Below are 16,478 nucleotides of genomic sequence, written 5' to 3'. Positions count from 1 at the left end.
GGCAGCGCCGCCAGCCCAACATAGGTTCCCCTGGCCACATTAGACAGCACAGAAAGTTGACATGACTGGTGAGCCACATGGCGCCCAAAGCCTTGACGCCAGAAATGACAGTCAATAACTTGAGGCGCACGCCAAAGGCTGCACCAACGTGCAGCTCGGCCGGCCGCACACCGAGATGCGATATTTTCTCCGCGCTGGTGCCAGCCAATGTTTGCACAGCAACACACGCCCATGGGGAGTCCCCGCGAAACCGTCTCCAGGTCTGGACGAGCTTGTACAGTGGTGCCCCCACAACGTGGCGGGATAGCAGCGGGATACTGGCCGCTCACCTGGGTCTCAGAAGCAGGGCCATGACCTCCAACACAGGCTCTTGGTGCTCAAGAAGCGGCAACAGCCGGTTCATGACCAGCCAGGGCGGAGATTTCCCCCCCCTGGCTGACTCGTGAATGTGGGTTGCCTCGGCACTGACATCCCCGTTCAGCAGCACCAGCAGCCCACTCGCACACAATCGAGTCTAGCTTGTGTTCTTCTGAGGCGTTCTTGTTCTTGGCTGCCAAACATCAGTGTCCTGCTGCTGTTTGAGCCGCGCCGCCTCCCGATTAAGCTTCTGCATGCCATACCGATGCGGCGCAGCCACCTGTCCGGACCGGCAACCCTCCCGCCTCTGGGCGTTGTCCCGCGATGCATCGTCATCGTAGCAAAAGTGTGTCGCGAATCAGGCAACTGACCCCAGCTTGGCTGGGAGGCCAATTGTTGCAGCGCATGACAAACTCAAACCCAAATCGCTGCGTGCAAGGGGGTCCAGCTCGATCTTTTTCGTGTGTGTTATTCTCCGCTCTGGTCTCCAGTTCGTGAGATTGGGGCATGCTGCACCAAAGGAAGGAAGAAAAAAAGACGCTCCAGGTCAGCCCACCCACATCCTCCACGAGCGTTCAGACTACGAGACCCGGCACTCGGCTCCGAGTCAGTGAACTGCGATGCTAGGACCAACTTCAGACATAGCAAGAAATGAAGACCCGAGTCTAGGGACGAAGAGGGCTAGACCCGGCTGCCCCAACGATCTAGTCAACCCCAAGACACTGACGAGTGTGCTTGGCGGCTCCGTGTGCCCCGTGGGCGAGAAGAAGGAGGGGGGCAAGATTCAAGGGACCACCAAACAGAGCCAGGGGACAACGATTTCCCCTCCAGACAAACTCCAACCATCCCCGCAGGCCCCTCCGGAACTGGGGATGGAGTTGGGGAATCCCACGTTTTCTCTGGCATGCAGCTCGGAGTGATGCCCGACAGACGGTCCGCCCCAGTCTTCGTTGCTGCTATGTATAAGAGGTGATCGACATCCCCAGATTTGGACGATTTGATGGAACTCTCTCCTCACCCGGTCCCAAGCAGTCGGTTCCAGAGCAGCAGCACCGTTCACTCAGCAACATGGCGACTCACGAAGAGACGAAGCCTCACTTTGAGCATGAGGAGCCCTTCGCCGGCAAGGAGGGCGTCGGCAAGGTGACTGAGGTCAACGCGACCTCCGTTGCCCTGGCTGCCGCCATGGCCGAGCAGAAGCCCAACATTTGGAGCGCGAACATGATCCGTCTGTACATGATCATGGGTATTGGCTACCTCGTCTCGACCATGAACGGCTTCGGTACGCCACTCTCCCCAAGGTCGCGAGCCCTACGTCACACACGTTTTCGCTAACCCTGCCTCCAACAGACAGTTCCCTCATGGGCGCCATCAACGCCATGCCCCAATACCAGGAGAGCTTCGGCCTCACGGGTGCCGGTTCCACGACCGGCATTGTCTTCATGATCTACAACGTCGGCCAGGTTGTGGCCTTCCCCTTCTGCGGTTGGCTCGCTGACGGCTACGGTCGTCGAATCTGTATCTTTGTCGGCTGTGCTATCGTGCTCATCGGAACTGCTATCCAAACTCCTGCCACCTCCCTCGGCATGTTCATTGGCGGCAGATTTATTCTCGGCTTCGGCGCTTCGAGTAAGTACTACTCGACCATGTCACTCTTGAGCCCAATACTGACTCGCCGATAGTCGCTTCAGCTGCTGGTCCTGCCTACACCGTCGAGCTCGCTCACCCGGCCTACAGAGGTTTCATGGCTGGCATGTGTAAGTTGGCATGCATGCGTCTCTGTTTTCTTCGCAACGTTCTGACTTGGTATAGACAACAACTTCTGGTGGCTCGGAAACATTCTGGCTGGCTGGACCACCTACGGCTCCAACCTGTAAGCATTCCTGATTTCCATTTCGCATCACGAAGAACTGTACCTAATAGAATTCAGTCATCTCGACAACTCCTGGGCTTGGCGCACCCCCACCGTCATCCAAGCCGGTCTCCCCGGTGTCGTCATGGCGCTCATTCTCTTCTTCCCCGAGTCTCCTCGTTGGTTGATCTCTCACGACCGTGCCGAAGAGGCCCTCGCCATTCTCGCCAAGTACCATGGTGACGGCAACGCCAACGCCCCCGTCGTGCAGCTCCAGTACCACGAAATCGTCGAGGACAACAAGCTGACCAAGGACGAGAACCCGTGGTGGGACTACCGCGAGCTCGTTAACACCCGCGCCGCGCGCTACCGTCTCTTCATGGTCATCGCCATGTCCTTCATTGGCCAGTGGTCCGGTAACAACGTCGTCAGCTACTTCATGCCTGAGATGATCAAGCAGGCCGGCATCACCAACACCGACACCCAGCTCCTCCTCAACGCCATCAACCCCATCTTCTCCATGATCGCCGCCATCTACGGTGCCTCTCTCCTTGACAAGCTCGGCCGTCGCAAGATGATGTTGGCTGGTCTCAGCGGTGGTCTCATCTCCTACATCCTCCTCACCGCCTTCACCGCCTCCTCGGAGAAGACCCCTGACCTGTCCTACGGCGTCATTGTGTCAATCTATCTCTTCGGCATCTGCTTCGCCTGGGGTTTCACTCCTCTCCAGACCCTGTACTCGGTCGAGTGCCTCGAGAACCGCACCCGTGCTCGTGGCTCCGGTCTCAACTTCCTATTCCTCAACATCGCCATCATGGTCAACAGCTATGGTATCTCTGTCGGCATGGAGAAGATTGGCTGGAAGCTGTACATCGTCTACATTGCCTGGATCTGCATTGAGATGGTCATCATCTTCTTCTTCTTCGTCGAGACCGCTGGCAAGACGCTTGAGGAGCTCAAGGTCGTCTTCGAGGCTCCCAACCCCCGCAAGGAGTCCACCAAGAAGACCACGGTTTCTGTTGACGAGGTCGGCAATGTTGTCGGAATTCGCGAGTAAGCGCAGAGGCTCTGTAATCTTTCACGGGCATACAAGCTTGCCCACGCCTTGTACAAGATGAATTAGCATTGAAAACCAATAATTAATCATGTGATCATATTCACAGTTCCATCCCGCTTCAGTATTCCAACCATGACATTCAGACCATAACGTGGCATACGCCACCCATGGGTTTACCAGTGCAACAAGACGATACTTGCGCGGTTTACAAAGCAAGTGCCATAAAGCTCGCAACAGTGACAAAAGCCCATGCCCAGTTGGATGTAACCATACGTCCAGAGGCGACGCTAACCTTCTCGTTGATGATTCGCTCGGCCTCGGCAGTGATGTTAGGGCATTTGCCATTGAGAAGGTCTTGCATCGAAGAGCGCTTCCGAAGGGCATTCGGATCGGGATCCTCAGCCACACATTCGCCCGCAGAGTTGGACCTGCGGAACTTCATCGTGCGTGCAAATATGGCAGACTTTTGGTCCGTTGTGAGACCTTCCGCGGGAACCCGGCCTCGACAGGATGAATACTAAATCCGGCGTGTTAGTCAGAGCTTGTCAATCTTGTCTTTCAAGTGGCACCGCTTACGCTCATGTAGTTGGAGATGTCCTGAGGAGTGTCTCCGTCGCAAGGAATTTGGGAGCACTCGTAAATTGCATCCGGAGCACCCCTCGTCTGCGTCGAGTCCAGAAGACCGTCGTCTGCCTGGCAATCGTCCGCAGCCTTGGCGACTTTTGTTCCAAAGGTATGCTGCAAGCCGAGCCAGTGACCCACCTCGTGAACAAGAGTCGGCGCGTAACTATTTTGCATGCGTCCCTCCTTCATCACCACGCCGTCACGGAAGGCTTTGTTCGAATCCTTCAAGCTGACAGGGTGTGTGGCATACTGCGAATCGTCAGTGAGAATACTCGTTTGGGGGACAGTGTGCACAAGAGGATTGGACTCACCCCGTTCAGGCTCCTCTTTCCATCAGCGCTCTTGAGTGTGTTCACCAGCCAGATATTGAGCGACATCTTGTTTCCAGCACGGGTATTTCGCTGCCATCGCAGAAGCCTGTCCTCGAGCTTGTTGATTTCGGACCAGTCGCTGTTATCGCCCGTCTGCGGAGGGCGCCAGAATTGTTTGTCTTTGAGGTTAAAGGTAATTCCGAGAGGTTCATAGACGGAGTTGAGGAATGTAATCTGTATACGTCAGCATAAGTTTCATGCGTTTGAGCCATGCTGCCACTTACGCTACCGTCGATTCTGTCCGCAAGCGTATTGGGCCTCACGGCATCGTATGATTCCTTGATGTAGTTAACGTATACGTCGAACTGCAGAGACGAGACGTATCGACACTGGTCCCAGCCTCCTCGAAGAGACCGAGACGATAAGTCTTGAGGGGCCTCAGCACCCGAAGCCCAGACGCTTCTCTTTGTCAAGGCCACTTCACACTGCGAAATCGCCTCGGGAATTTCAAGCTTGCCGACGTCGCCTGGAGCAGGCGCATTCTCGACAAAGTAGTCAAACATGACTGTTTCCAAAACAGCGACGTCTCTGGCGTCTTCTTCTGTCATGGGCACTTCGGGTAGATTCTCCACGAGCTCTGACTCATGCTCTTCGGGTGTGGTGACATCCGGTGGTGTTTCGAGTGTAGACTCTTCGCCTTCGGTCAACTCTACTGCCGTAATGTCCATTCCTTCGTCAGGAGAGGCGGATGCTGAGGCGCTGGGCGAGATGGACCCTGACGATTCGCTGGCGGACGAGGCACCGTCTGTTGTGCTGGCTGATACCCCGTCTAGGCTGCCAGACAAGATACTCGATACTACAGGCTCGAATATCGTAGACTCTGTCACGGTTGGTTCGGACACTACAGGAACTGTCGGATCGGTGATTTCGGTCTCCGTGGGTGTCACTTCAGGATCTGGGGTGTCACCATCAGTGACAGAGGGAGTAGTACCGGAATCAGGAGTGGTAGAAGGCTCCGCAGGACTGGTGATGGTATCTGTAATGGTGCTGACAGCGGCGCCAGGGTCCTCAGACTGGGCCACGACAACGCGCGAACCCAAAAGAACAGCCAAGTACACAGCTGAAGTGATTGGGAGCCTCATGATTGTGCCTTACACCGAGGGGGTCGAATAGTTTGTGTTGAAGTAGTCGTAACTGGAACACAGGCTATCAGTATAGCTTTCATGGGGGTGTTCAGGCTCACTTATAGCAAGCCTTGCGACTTGGTAGTCTTCCTCTGGGAGGCCTGTGATGATGGGCTTTGACATTGGGATAGAGCTTAGTTCGCAGTCTCCGGAAAGCCATTGACCCGCGACGCCATCGTCACCTACGCGCATGTCATAAACGGTCAGGTCAAATACTAGGCGAGGTGGCGTCGAATGAGCAGTCGCCGCGCTTGGGCGGAGCTGGGCGATTCTCTGTGAGCTGTGCATCTAGACTGCGGCTGAGGTCACGCCGGCGGAAGGCTAAGCTCAAAAATGACTTGGACCCTAGACTTGGGGGAAATGGAGCTACCGAAACAGGCCGTGGCTGTTCCAAGCAACGCTGAACCAGACACAAATGGGCTCGTATATTGGCTGGGTGTTGCCCAACGAATAAGCTTAAATCAATCGGAGGCGTCCATCCCATGTGCTATCACGGTTGACGGGGCCTGGCCAGGCACACTGCGCCCCCGGGAACCCAATGACTGGTGAGCTGCTGAAGCCATGATAATGCTGGTAGGCGAAGCATGGCGCCACAACGTTTGAAGCGACACGAGCTGAGAAACATGTAGAGTAATCGTATTGCAAACGGTAGGTAGTTCACGATATGCCTTGACCAGAATCAGCCAGGGATAATGTCGGCGTCGGACTGAAATGACCTGCGAGGCCTTAGGTCATCCCTTGCCTAGAAATGGTGTCTCACAAATGCCACGTGAATGGAACAAACATCTGACAGTATGGTGCAGCGAATCTTTCAAAAGCGGCCTATTGTCAAGACATGTCGTAAAATGTGCCCTGCTGGATTGGCCTGAGCTGAACCCAGCTGAACACCGACACAGGAGGGGCCATCCATGACGAGAAATGTCCTGTTTCGAGCCTGGAATGTGATAGGAAAATTCTCCCCTAAACGTATTGATGTTCCAGCAGAATGCTGACGAGAGGCTGAGAAGAAAGGTCACAGGCATCACGTCTCGACGTAGGCGAACTGCTCCATTGTCTGAGCCTGAACATCACAAACCCTCACCCTTTTGGCATGTGACAGTGCTAGGGACATCACGAGTCATTAGACGGCGAGGGTCTATGCGGATAGACGTAGGCCCACCATTCCCACCTCTCCCCTGCTGCAAATCACATTATCATTCGTTCATGATTCAGTCCCAACTACATGGTGTCGACAACTGTTTCCTTCTGTTCTTTCCTGGACAACCTCCTGGATACAGTGCTTCAGCCTTGCTCCTCGTCCATCATGGCCGTCATGTCTCGTGACGCCAAGGCCAGCACGCATCTGTGGCGCGGACCGCGTATGCTCTTAATCTGTTCTCTCTGTTACCTCTTCCCGTTTATTTGAGCATAGCCAGCATCAATGCGAGGAGCTCGTATTCCCTCATGGTCGCAAAACGGCTTTCGAAATCTATCACCATCTTAAAATGATCTCAAACCCACCTCTGGGGCAGATTGACCTCTCTCCCTCCCGTAAGCGTAGCAAAACCTTGTGACCCGTGCTGGGCGCTCGAATGACCTTCCGAGTCCAAAGCGTGGCCCGAACAACGATGTCGCAAAACGTACCATCACAATCGATATTTCGAGTGTTGTGAAATCTCGCTCCCAATTGCGCGGCTGCAACGGGAACCTGACAGGGCCGCTCGATCTGGATTGGCCTTTGGTTTACCTGAGCGATATTCGTCCATACCGGCTCGGAAGCGGCAGCAGTAGCAACACAGCAACGACGCATCGCAGCACGATGGTTTACATGCTGTTATAGCGATATCGCTAATCTACTCACAGGTTTATTGATAGAGCGCCACGAGATCTCTATGTACGTAACGTGAGGCTTCGCTGCACGGCAAAGTTTTGGAACGATCATTGGTGTCGATTTGACGGAGGGCTACGAAGTCCACTCGATATGGCGCCCGTGAATCGCAGACACTGATCGCAAGGAGGATCTCTACAGTCATCGTCTCATCGTCTGACGGCGCACGTCATGCCCGAAAAAGTCTATACAGTACTTCTCGATATGTCGGCTCCAACCTGAATATCGATATCATCGTTCGTTAAACAAGCGTGCGCATTAAGTCCAAAGTACGAAGTAAGCGGCCACCTGACACGACTACTCTGCCACTGCGTAACGCGTATTAGCAAGTGTTTGTAAGAACGAAGCCGCCTGATTGTTCTGCCTCCCGAAACCTCGTACCGCTACAACTGGTCATCGACCGACTTGGCTGCTGTCGTCAACGTCGGCTTGGACGGAGCAAGATCGGATACGTATCCTACAGCCGAACAGATTGGGTCTCAACAAGGCAGAGCAGACGAAACGCACCGATATGGTCGACATGGCATTGATGTACAAGGAACAGGATGGAAGTGGCATGCACGCGCCGTCTGCAGTTTCAACCACGCTATTCATATTTGCTCATGGAGTTGAAGAATTCCACCATTGCGGTTGGCTTCAAGCACCTACGAGGCAGAATGGGCACCATCAGTCACATTTCATCCGAACTGCCGAGCTTTCGAATATCGGTGGCGTCGACAAGACCATCAACTGATTTCATCTATCGCTAGACGCGTGCCGCCAAGCGTATGCGCAGGATTCGTATGGCATCCTGGTAGCGAACCCCTGTCTCCATCCGGCAGCAGACCACTTTTCTCCTGCACGAGGGGTTGGCGCTAATGCCCCGTCGTCTTGGAGTCCGACAAAATGGGTGCAGCAGCCCAGCATACCACCTGCTGCACGTTATCTCACCTGAGGATTGCTCCCTGGTCCCTGGGATCTTGAGATGGCCGAATAAAAAGCACCATGGCCCGCGGCAAAATCATCTATGGGCGACTTCAGGAAGGCAGCTTCTAGTCCAGCCTGTCTACTCCCATTATCCCTTTGGTCGACTGTTGCCGGTCCAGTCATTACCCAGCATGTCTTTCTTCCCGTCCTTGTCCACCACGCTGCGCAGTGTGTTTGCCAGTGTGACACTCGTCTCTGCAGCAGCTCTACCGGACAATGTCATCGAAAAAGATGTTGTCGTCCTGGGAGGAGGCGCGTCCGGCGCGCATGCTGCCGTCAGACTACGTGAAGATTACGGCAAAAGTGTCATTGTTGTCGAAAAGAAGGCCCAATTGGTAATTTGACGCATTCCGGTTCACCTTCATCGATAATTGGGCTAATCGATCTCTGTTCAGGGAGGACATGTTGCGACCTACATCGACCCGGACACCGAGGTGCCATACGATTTTGGTGTGAACTCTTACACAGAGTATCCCGGCGCAGAAGACTTCTTCGCTCGTTTCAACGTCTCGTTGAGTCCTCCTACTCGCGTACCTCTCACAACCACCTATGCCGACTTCAACTCTGGCGAGATCCAAGGCGGATACGTCCTTCCTGCCGCTGCCGATACAACTGCGGCTCTCCGAAAGTACCTTGAGGTCTGCGGAAAAGTACGAGCACATGATCTTGCCGTCATATGCAACTTCGCACAGCTGGCAATATCGCCGAGACCTGTGCTTCCTTTTCCTGCCTTCGTCAACAAGTACACCCTTGAGGCGCTGTACCTCGCATATTTCAAGTCAGGCTCGGTATGGGTGACATGGCAGACATTTCCACGTTGTATGTGATGCAGGCTTTTGGTGCTCCGATCGCCCGAAGCTTCGTCGGCCTCGCGGGCTCATGGGTTCCTAGTTCTCGCCGGAACCAGGAGCTCTATGATAACATTGCTGCGCTTCTGGACGATGACGTACTGTACTCGAGCACCGTTGTCGAGTCCCAACGTACCGATGACGGCGTGACGTTGCGTGTGCGGACCCGTGGCTCGTCGCGCGACACGGTGATCCGCGCAAAGCGTCTGCTCATCTCTTTCGAGCCGACTATCGCCAACCTTCGCGGCATCGAAATTGACGAAGAGGAGCGCGGCGTCTTCTCTGAGTGGGAGTGGTCAACTGTCTACGTCGGCATCGCGAAGCACTCATCCCTTCCCGTCAGCGGCTCTCTGACCAACACGCCTGCAGCCGCAGTTCCAAACCACTGGCTCGAGCTGCCTGTGAATCCCTTTGTCGGTCGCTTTGACTACATGGGCGGCGAAAACTTCCGCGTTCTAGTCACCGGTGAAGCCTCAACCGACAGCTGTGAGGCGCAGCGCATGGTCAAGCGCGCCTTTCGGACGCTTGCTGAGGCCGAGACCATCCCAGCGATCGGTAACCAGACCCTGCAGTTTGCGGCATGGTCTGACCATGGCGCCATGCACCTCCATGTCGCATCTGATACGCTGCGGGACGGATTCATCACCAGGAAGTACGGTTTGCAAGGCCGTTCATCCACTTTCTACACAGGTGGTGCCTGGTCTGCGCAATTCACGACCATTCTCTGGGAGTACAACAATCAGTATCTGCTCCCCAAGCTGGTTGCCAGCCTTGAGTGATGAGTGAGCTTGCCTTTAGACCTAGACGAGATCGATTAATTGTACCATGCGCCACTGATATCCTCATATGTGGTAAAACCAATCCGCAAACCACCATGCAAGCCAATGCGCATGGGATTCTGTCATGCCACGGTGCTCGGAACCCCATCGTACCTACTCATTCATCAAATTCGCCGTCGGGAATCATGTCCTGAAGGGGAAGTCATGCGACCCAGCGGACTACGGAACAAAATCTCCCCCTTGTGTACTGTCCGTTCTTCATCGACAAGCAATTGTTCAATGGCCCCATTCTCGCTACCTCGGTGGAATATCTCACAGCCTTCGGCTTCAAGAGCCCTGGCCAGGTTGCGTCCCCCTTAGCACAAGTCGATACCGGGGTCCGTCGCCACCTTGCCGCGCCGTTTTCCCCGACCCCTGAAGATTCTTGCAGATCGAATCACATCGGCCCGGTGCCGAGCCTCCTGGCTTCGGAAGTGGCGGTGGTGGGGCTTTTAACCCTTTGATCACAGTGCTTGCGCTACAGAGTCTCGATCCTCCAATACTCGGAAGAGGCGGGGACCGCCGTGGACGCGCGCCACCACCAATACTACCCATCTCTATCCTGACATAGTCGACTGACATTCGTTTCTTGAGTTGGACGCGGGACGTAGGCCCTGCTCGTAACAACGCTTGTTCAAAAATCGAGATTCCTAGAGCCTCCGAGTAGAAAAGAGGCCGGGAACAGGTCGTATCGACTCAAGCTGTTCATGCCTTGACTACCACAACTCTTGGCAGGCCTGACCCCGGCCTTCAACATGTTGTTCAGGATTTTTAGTCAGCGGAGTATAACGCGAGGGGGAAAACGCCTCGAGAAAGTTGTCAGTCCACATCCCGCGCACCAAGACCTCCCTATGTCACATCACTTTCCCCATCCCCACCCCTGGCCTTGGATGACCAGGGCTTGTTCGTCGAGGAGAAAGACTTGATTACTGGACGATCACCTCAGTGGTCCGCATGATCCCTTTTACCCGCTGCGGTCCCATACGCCCCAATTGATCCTCCAGGATCCTCTCTTCGCTACCCCCTTCGCCATGCTTGTAGAATGCTCCCTGGACAGAGATCTCGTTCTGCCCCTTGGAGCCCGCGCCGCCCAGACTGCCGCCGTCACTGCCCCCACTGACCCTCTCGTCCGATTCGAAGCTGGGTTTCCTTGTGTGGCGTCGCGCGGGCCCTGAACCGCCTATCGTCTGCAGACCGATGCTCCCCGGGGCCTGGGAGCGGCCTGAGGGATATCGGTGGTCTCCAGCCGTGGAAAGCTTGAGGAAGCGGCTTACGAGCGGTTTGAGGGCTGGTGCACAAGCCGCGATAATGCCCAATTGGAGCTGAAGGCTAGGTAGATGTCAGAAACGGGAAAAAGAGGGCTTGACATCGGGCGCCTTACAATCCCCAGAATTGAACACTTTGCTCGAACGTCTTGTCAGGATTAGACCCGTAGGCGATTTGATAAATGGCCTTCACGACTCCCATTGCAACTGCACTGATATTGTTAGCAAAGGCCATTACGGCCAATCGAATCCCTTGAAACTCACAAGTAACCTAAGCTGAGAATGGCAATGACGGAGAGACGGACTCGTCGCTTCATCTGAAGGTTCCAGATAATGGGGATGGGAAGAGTCGCCAATACCACATCAGTGAAGATGTTGAATGCTATGAAAAAGTCAGACCAGTTCATCTGTCCACTCTTTGCACCGACTTGAATGCGTACTGACCCGTATTTATGATTCCAAAGGTGATGAATAATTGAATGTCGTAGCAATCGGGTTTGAGGCTCTTGTCCCAAAAGCCCGCCATCGGTCGACATCGTAGAAAGAAGGGAAACATGCCTCCAATGCAATATATAGCTGTCAAACCTATCAACCAAAGCATTTAGTCGAAGAAACCTAGCATTGGAGTTGACGAATACCCACCGATCGTGGCCCACAGAGACCAAGTATACCACTTGTTTTGACTGAGTCGCAACAAGTTCAAGGCAATGGATATCTTGAGCCACATCAGAGCCCCAGCAGCCGAGATGATGGATTGCCAGAAACCAGCATGCTGGAAAATCTTGAAGTCGGGCGTTTCAATCGTATCCTGGTGTTTTCCAAGTCCGTAATGTGCCTGTATGATGAAGATGCTCCAGCCTCCCATAGCGCAGGCCTTCAACTCGCGAGTCAGACAACGAGTTCAACCATGGACTTCACATCTGAGCGAAACTACTTACAGCACAAAGAAGCATAACGCAGTCATCTGCTCCAGGACTCCGAATGACCCATACTCGTGCGTAGATGCGTAATGCGATTGTCGTCAAAGCAAGGACATGAAATACTGTGACAATGCTGACAATGCGAGCCGTGTTGCTCTCTGCCGCTCTTGCTGGGTCGATTGGTGCCTGAGAAGGCCCTGACGGCGGACCTGATGCTGACATTGCTGCGAGGGTACTGCGCGTACTAAGAAGGACAGAAGATCATGCCGAGCGAAAAGTCAATTTCATGGGGACCGTTTGTCGAATTGGTATACGAAAGGAAGTCTCCTCAGATCAAGGACAGTGCTCAATGTGATTCACATGACAGCTACAAATCCGTCGCTGGTGGCGCGACAAGTGGGCAAATGGTTCCTGACGGCACACTTGGAGACAGTTCTGCTGCAAACCCTGCACAAATGCCGGTCAATTTTGATGTCGTCTCAGGCTTGGTACGGCTGTGACGGTGAATATGCAGTCGCCGGAAGTGCCCAGGAAGGATTAAAAAGCCAAGAAACGAACTGCAGGCACCAGGGGCAGCGAACGCCGGTCGCAAGTTCGACCCCTAGACCCCGGAACTGGGCCGGTGACGGCACGTTCGGCCGTGGTTCCAATTCAGGCAGCACTAATGCAGACAAACTCTCTTCATCACAATCTTGCGACATGCCACCCGTGGGGGTGGCCGGTTGGGAAGGTACTGTTTACAGGGTTCTCCCAACCAGCATGGCAATAACATGTCGCCTACTGAGATATTCCTAAGATAACGGTATGAATGACGAGGGCGTTGAGGACTCGACGGCCGGTTGTTGTTTGTTCCCCCCATAACAAGGCACTTGCTGATCGGTTGTAGCTCGTACCCAGAGCGCTGAACTTTATTCGTGAGGGATCATGTTCTGACTAGAGTTTCTTCCACTTCTATCTCGCTAAGCAAAAGGCCACTCGATATTCTGTTGTCCTTCCCCGACGAGCTTCCCTCTCGTAGCGTGTCAACGATGAATGAATGCGATTTTTCCAGTATCGGCTGACCTACGCCGCTGATGTACGATATATCGTGTGGCGAGTGCAATTGTATTAGTCGTGCCACTCATGACAGATCATTCGGTGTCATCCGTCTCTGCGAGTACTCAAATTAGAGTATGGAATGACGACGTGGACTATTTTAGGGACCCGATGCCGGTGGTTTGATCGCTGGAACAGCAATGAATACGGTTGGAAAGAAGGAAGCCTAATCGGTAGTTTTGAATGGGGTAAATACTCGTCAAAGGGAGGCGGGCACAATAGACTCCCGGTGCCGCGACTTCACTGCATCAGCAGACGGGTCGTGTGAGCGTGTGGGTATAAGCGATTGGTTTTGAAGAATTCCAAGATCGAGGTGCATGGTGGTTCAAGGCAGCCTACAAAATGCCAATCACGGTTGTCGAGGGCGTTTTGAGCTTGGCTATTCCGAGGGTTTAACCCAGCTGAAGGCGTTGGCATCGCATGCTGGCGGTCTGCGTCTCGAAACCGACCGACATAGGGGCCTAACCAGGTGCCCTACCTTGAGATGCCTTGTTGTAGTTGAGATTCTTACCTTGAGTCGAGTTTACTGCTACGCCTCGGCGATACCTTTCACCAGAAGAAAAAAGATCTCCTTAAGGTGGGGGTGCATTGCCACGCTTTCGTCTGAATTCGAAGGTTGCCTTAATTTCTGCTGAAGATCTTGGTTTTGTAAATCATTTTGGGGGACCGCAAATAGAACCGACCCGTACGATGTGAGGCGCTTCTTGCGACCCCGGCATTACTACGGAAAGTGACGAGTGAGGCACAGTTTTATCTCAATCTTCAGCTGGCCCCTGATGAGAGCCGCACTGTCACATACCAGCCTCCAACATAGCTTACCCCACCTCCGAGCGCTGCAGCCTGGGTGAATGGGATCCAACAAACATCAACCATATCACCTGTCAAGCCTTGACAAATGCACGCGACGACAGCATCTCCCATCCACCCGGATGAACGAGAGTCGCTGATCCAGCACGTTTCGTTCACTCCTGGGACCCCTTCAGCGCCCGATCGAGGGGATCGAGGGAGCCATGGGACAAGACTGGCAAACTGGAGAGATCTACGCACAGGGTTAACAAACCTGATGGTTGTAGTTCTCCTATTCCTGGCGTATCCCCCGATCGGTTCCTACAAGGAAAGAGATGATGACGGTCAGTGACAGGGTTCCTCCGATTGCATCCAGCGAGTTGCGATCCATTACTGACCACTGTTCATCGCGTCAAGCGACCGGCAAGATGACTGCCATCCTCCGCGGCTTCTACGGCCCATTTCTCTTTCCGACCACGCCGTATTTTCTCGTAGGACTCGCCATGTTCACTGTCATCTTTGTTGTCGCGTTGCAGCGCGCCCACTTTGACAAGCTCGGCCCGAATCTGCAGAATGCCACACTCACCATGACAGCCATGCACATGTGCATCAACTTCGCCAATGACGGATTGGCGGGTGGCCTGAAAGATATTCCAATAACTGCTCAATGTCTATTTGTTGCTGTTTTCTTCCAGAAAGGTGTAATTTGGCTATCAAAAGCTTGGAGGGAGAGGAAGTCATCAGCAGTCGAGCACCATGCATCATCCGTCTGAGCATTGCACAGATAGTAGGCATGGTAGCTAGGATACAATTGATGATGGACGATCTAACCTTGGAAGAAGACCGTATTGCTTACTAAAATTTTTTTTGCAGCGGTTAGGTCACTGGAGAAGATGCGAGAAGTACGGTTCGGCATGACACAATGTTAAAATGCCCAAAGGAGATCAATCAAGGCTAGGGCAAGTTAGCTTTTAGCTATCCGTGTTGATCGGTGAGTGCAGACAAGTTTTAGTGGGTGGGCAAGTGGGGTACCGAAGGCCGCTCTGGACACAGGGCTCATACACTACCACGTCATGGCGCTGGTTAAGATTTAACCAGGTATCTAGGTATGTTATTAATCACATTGTCTCATATTGTCTCGTATATCGTCAAACGCTCTAAAATCCGGTTGAATGGTTACTTAGGGATATTTTCAGATGCAAAGTTTGCCGGGATAGGCAGGCTTGTGATTGCGGCGAGCTGGAGTATGTGCCGCTGGTCCTCACTTACCAAGTTGTGCCATTTGCAATGACATCCAGCCTTTCACTGCTCAAACGCAAAACACCACAAACATGAGTGTTCTACTTATCGGCGGCAACGGCATAATAGGCGAGTATTCCGTTCTCAGTCTTCAATTGACAGGTCACCAGGCCACTATATCCGGAGGTTGACGTCCAGACTCCGTACTCCTGCTGGAAGCTCTTCCCGTTCTCGAGGGAGACTAATTTAAAAGCAATACCTCACGCGAGCAACCAGGCGCATCCGATGCTGTGAGATATACGGCCGGTGCAGGCGCTCGTCACATGCCTGCTAGCCAGAATGTCGACGAGTATCTCTTTTGTGCTAATGGCAAAGCCCTGCTCGCCTTTGCCGAGCTTGCTCATTTTACGAACATCAAGCACTTCATCCATATTGAAAGCGCCTACCTTCACGTCTTGCCAAGATTGGTTGACAGAAAACCCTACAATCGCTCTCGAAAGTTGGCCGCTGATGGCATGCCGCGTGCAGCACTGTTCGCAGGGGCAAAAGCAGTAATGTACGAGCCTGACGCAAAACATGATGAGATTTTATCACCACGGCAGTATCGATAGCGAGTGAGATCATAACATCATTGTTTGAACTAAAATTCTTTCCCGTAAGGTGCTCAACCTATGATCAAACGAGACTAGGTACTTTGAATGAAGCAAGCTTGACTTGGTGCCAAGGCTGACCTGCATCTACATCTCGTCATCTTGCCCCCGTTCTGCTATCAATGCTTTGTGCCTCCTCAACAAGCTGGTCTCACAAAAAGGTGCGAGGGCTCCGCGTACCTTTCATAGCTGCTGAGCATTCGTACAACCCAAACTGCGCATCGTTTTTGTTCATATACTGGCAAAGCCGGTAATTCGCAATCACACTATCACGCCACTGAGTTGAACTGGGTGATATAATGTCCATACCTTTCGCCGCGCCACCGGCGCTGCGTATTCCGTTCGGCAGACTGCTGACCTAGATCTATCTTGGAACTCGAATCATGTTTCGTGTTTACGAATGCCTTGACGCTGTTGCATATGGGCCATTGATAGAGCTCACACCACACCTCGACCTGTTACATTGACCTCAACCCAATCAACCAAAGCAAACGCCGCTCGCGCCACGTCATGCGGCCATCTTCCAAGTCAAATACATATGAACAGGCGAGTCAAGCTATTTTCGGACAGCAGTAGACTATGAACTGAGGAACAGAAGCAGCCCTATGTTTGTTCAAGAAGGCTGCATAAATGACAACC

General features: G+C 53.4%; 5 protein-coding genes across 5 annotated transcripts; 3 read left to right on the top strand and 2 right to left on the bottom strand.

The window, feature by feature from the left end:
• Positions 1-1,425: 1,425 nt before the first annotated feature.
• VDBG_08543 (lactose permease) lies at positions 1,426-3,266 on the top strand (the record flags this gene model as incomplete). Its single annotated transcript, XM_003001452.1, has 5 exons — positions 1,426-1,639; positions 1,708-1,986; positions 2,040-2,114; positions 2,170-2,230; positions 2,288-3,266. The coding sequence occupies 5 exons, from the start codon at positions 1,426-1,428 to the stop codon at positions 3,264-3,266; spliced, it is 1,608 nt and encodes a 535-aa protein (XP_003001498.1).
• Positions 3,267-3,471: 205 nt separating this feature from the next.
• VDBG_08542 (predicted protein) lies at positions 3,472-5,343 on the bottom strand (the record flags this gene model as incomplete). The annotated part of the gene is made up of 4 exons (XM_003001451.1): positions 3,472-3,783; positions 3,843-4,139; positions 4,202-4,435; positions 4,486-5,343. The coding sequence occupies 4 exons, from the start codon at positions 5,341-5,343 to the stop codon at positions 3,472-3,474; spliced, it is 1,701 nt and encodes a 566-aa protein (XP_003001497.1).
• Positions 5,344-8,349: 3,006 nt separating this feature from the next.
• On the top strand, positions 8,350-9,845 carry VDBG_08541 (amine oxidase; the record flags this gene model as incomplete). Its single annotated transcript, XM_003001450.1, has 3 exons — positions 8,350-8,553; positions 8,614-8,868; positions 9,051-9,845. The coding sequence occupies 3 exons, from the start codon at positions 8,350-8,352 to the stop codon at positions 9,843-9,845; spliced, it is 1,254 nt and encodes a 417-aa protein (XP_003001496.1).
• A 965-nt stretch (positions 9,846-10,810) lies between these two features.
• Positions 10,811-12,291, bottom strand: VDBG_08540 (conserved hypothetical protein; the record flags this gene model as incomplete). Its single annotated transcript, XM_003001449.1, has 4 exons — positions 10,811-11,213; positions 11,414-11,531; positions 11,792-12,023; positions 12,088-12,291. The coding sequence occupies 4 exons, from the start codon at positions 12,289-12,291 to the stop codon at positions 10,811-10,813; spliced, it is 957 nt and encodes a 318-aa protein (XP_003001495.1).
• Positions 12,292-14,288: 1,997 nt separating this feature from the next.
• On the top strand, positions 14,289-14,879 carry VDBG_08539 (predicted protein; the record flags this gene model as incomplete). Its single annotated transcript, XM_003001448.1, has 2 exons — positions 14,289-14,649; positions 14,824-14,879. 2 exons carry the CDS (start codon positions 14,289-14,291, stop codon positions 14,877-14,879), a joined length of 417 nt encoding a protein of 138 aa, XP_003001494.1.
• Between the last annotated feature and the right edge of the window lie 1,599 nt (positions 14,880-16,478).

Source organism: Verticillium alfalfae, genomic scaffold, assembly GCF_000150825.1.
Source record: "Verticillium alfalfae VaMs.102 supercont1.12 genomic scaffold, whole genome shotgun sequence".
NCBI classification, from domain to species: Eukaryota; Fungi; Ascomycota; class Sordariomycetes; order Glomerellales; family Plectosphaerellaceae; genus Verticillium; species Verticillium alfalfae.
Note: the sequence above shows the minus strand (reverse complement) of the source record. Positions and strands in the feature narration are given on the sequence as shown.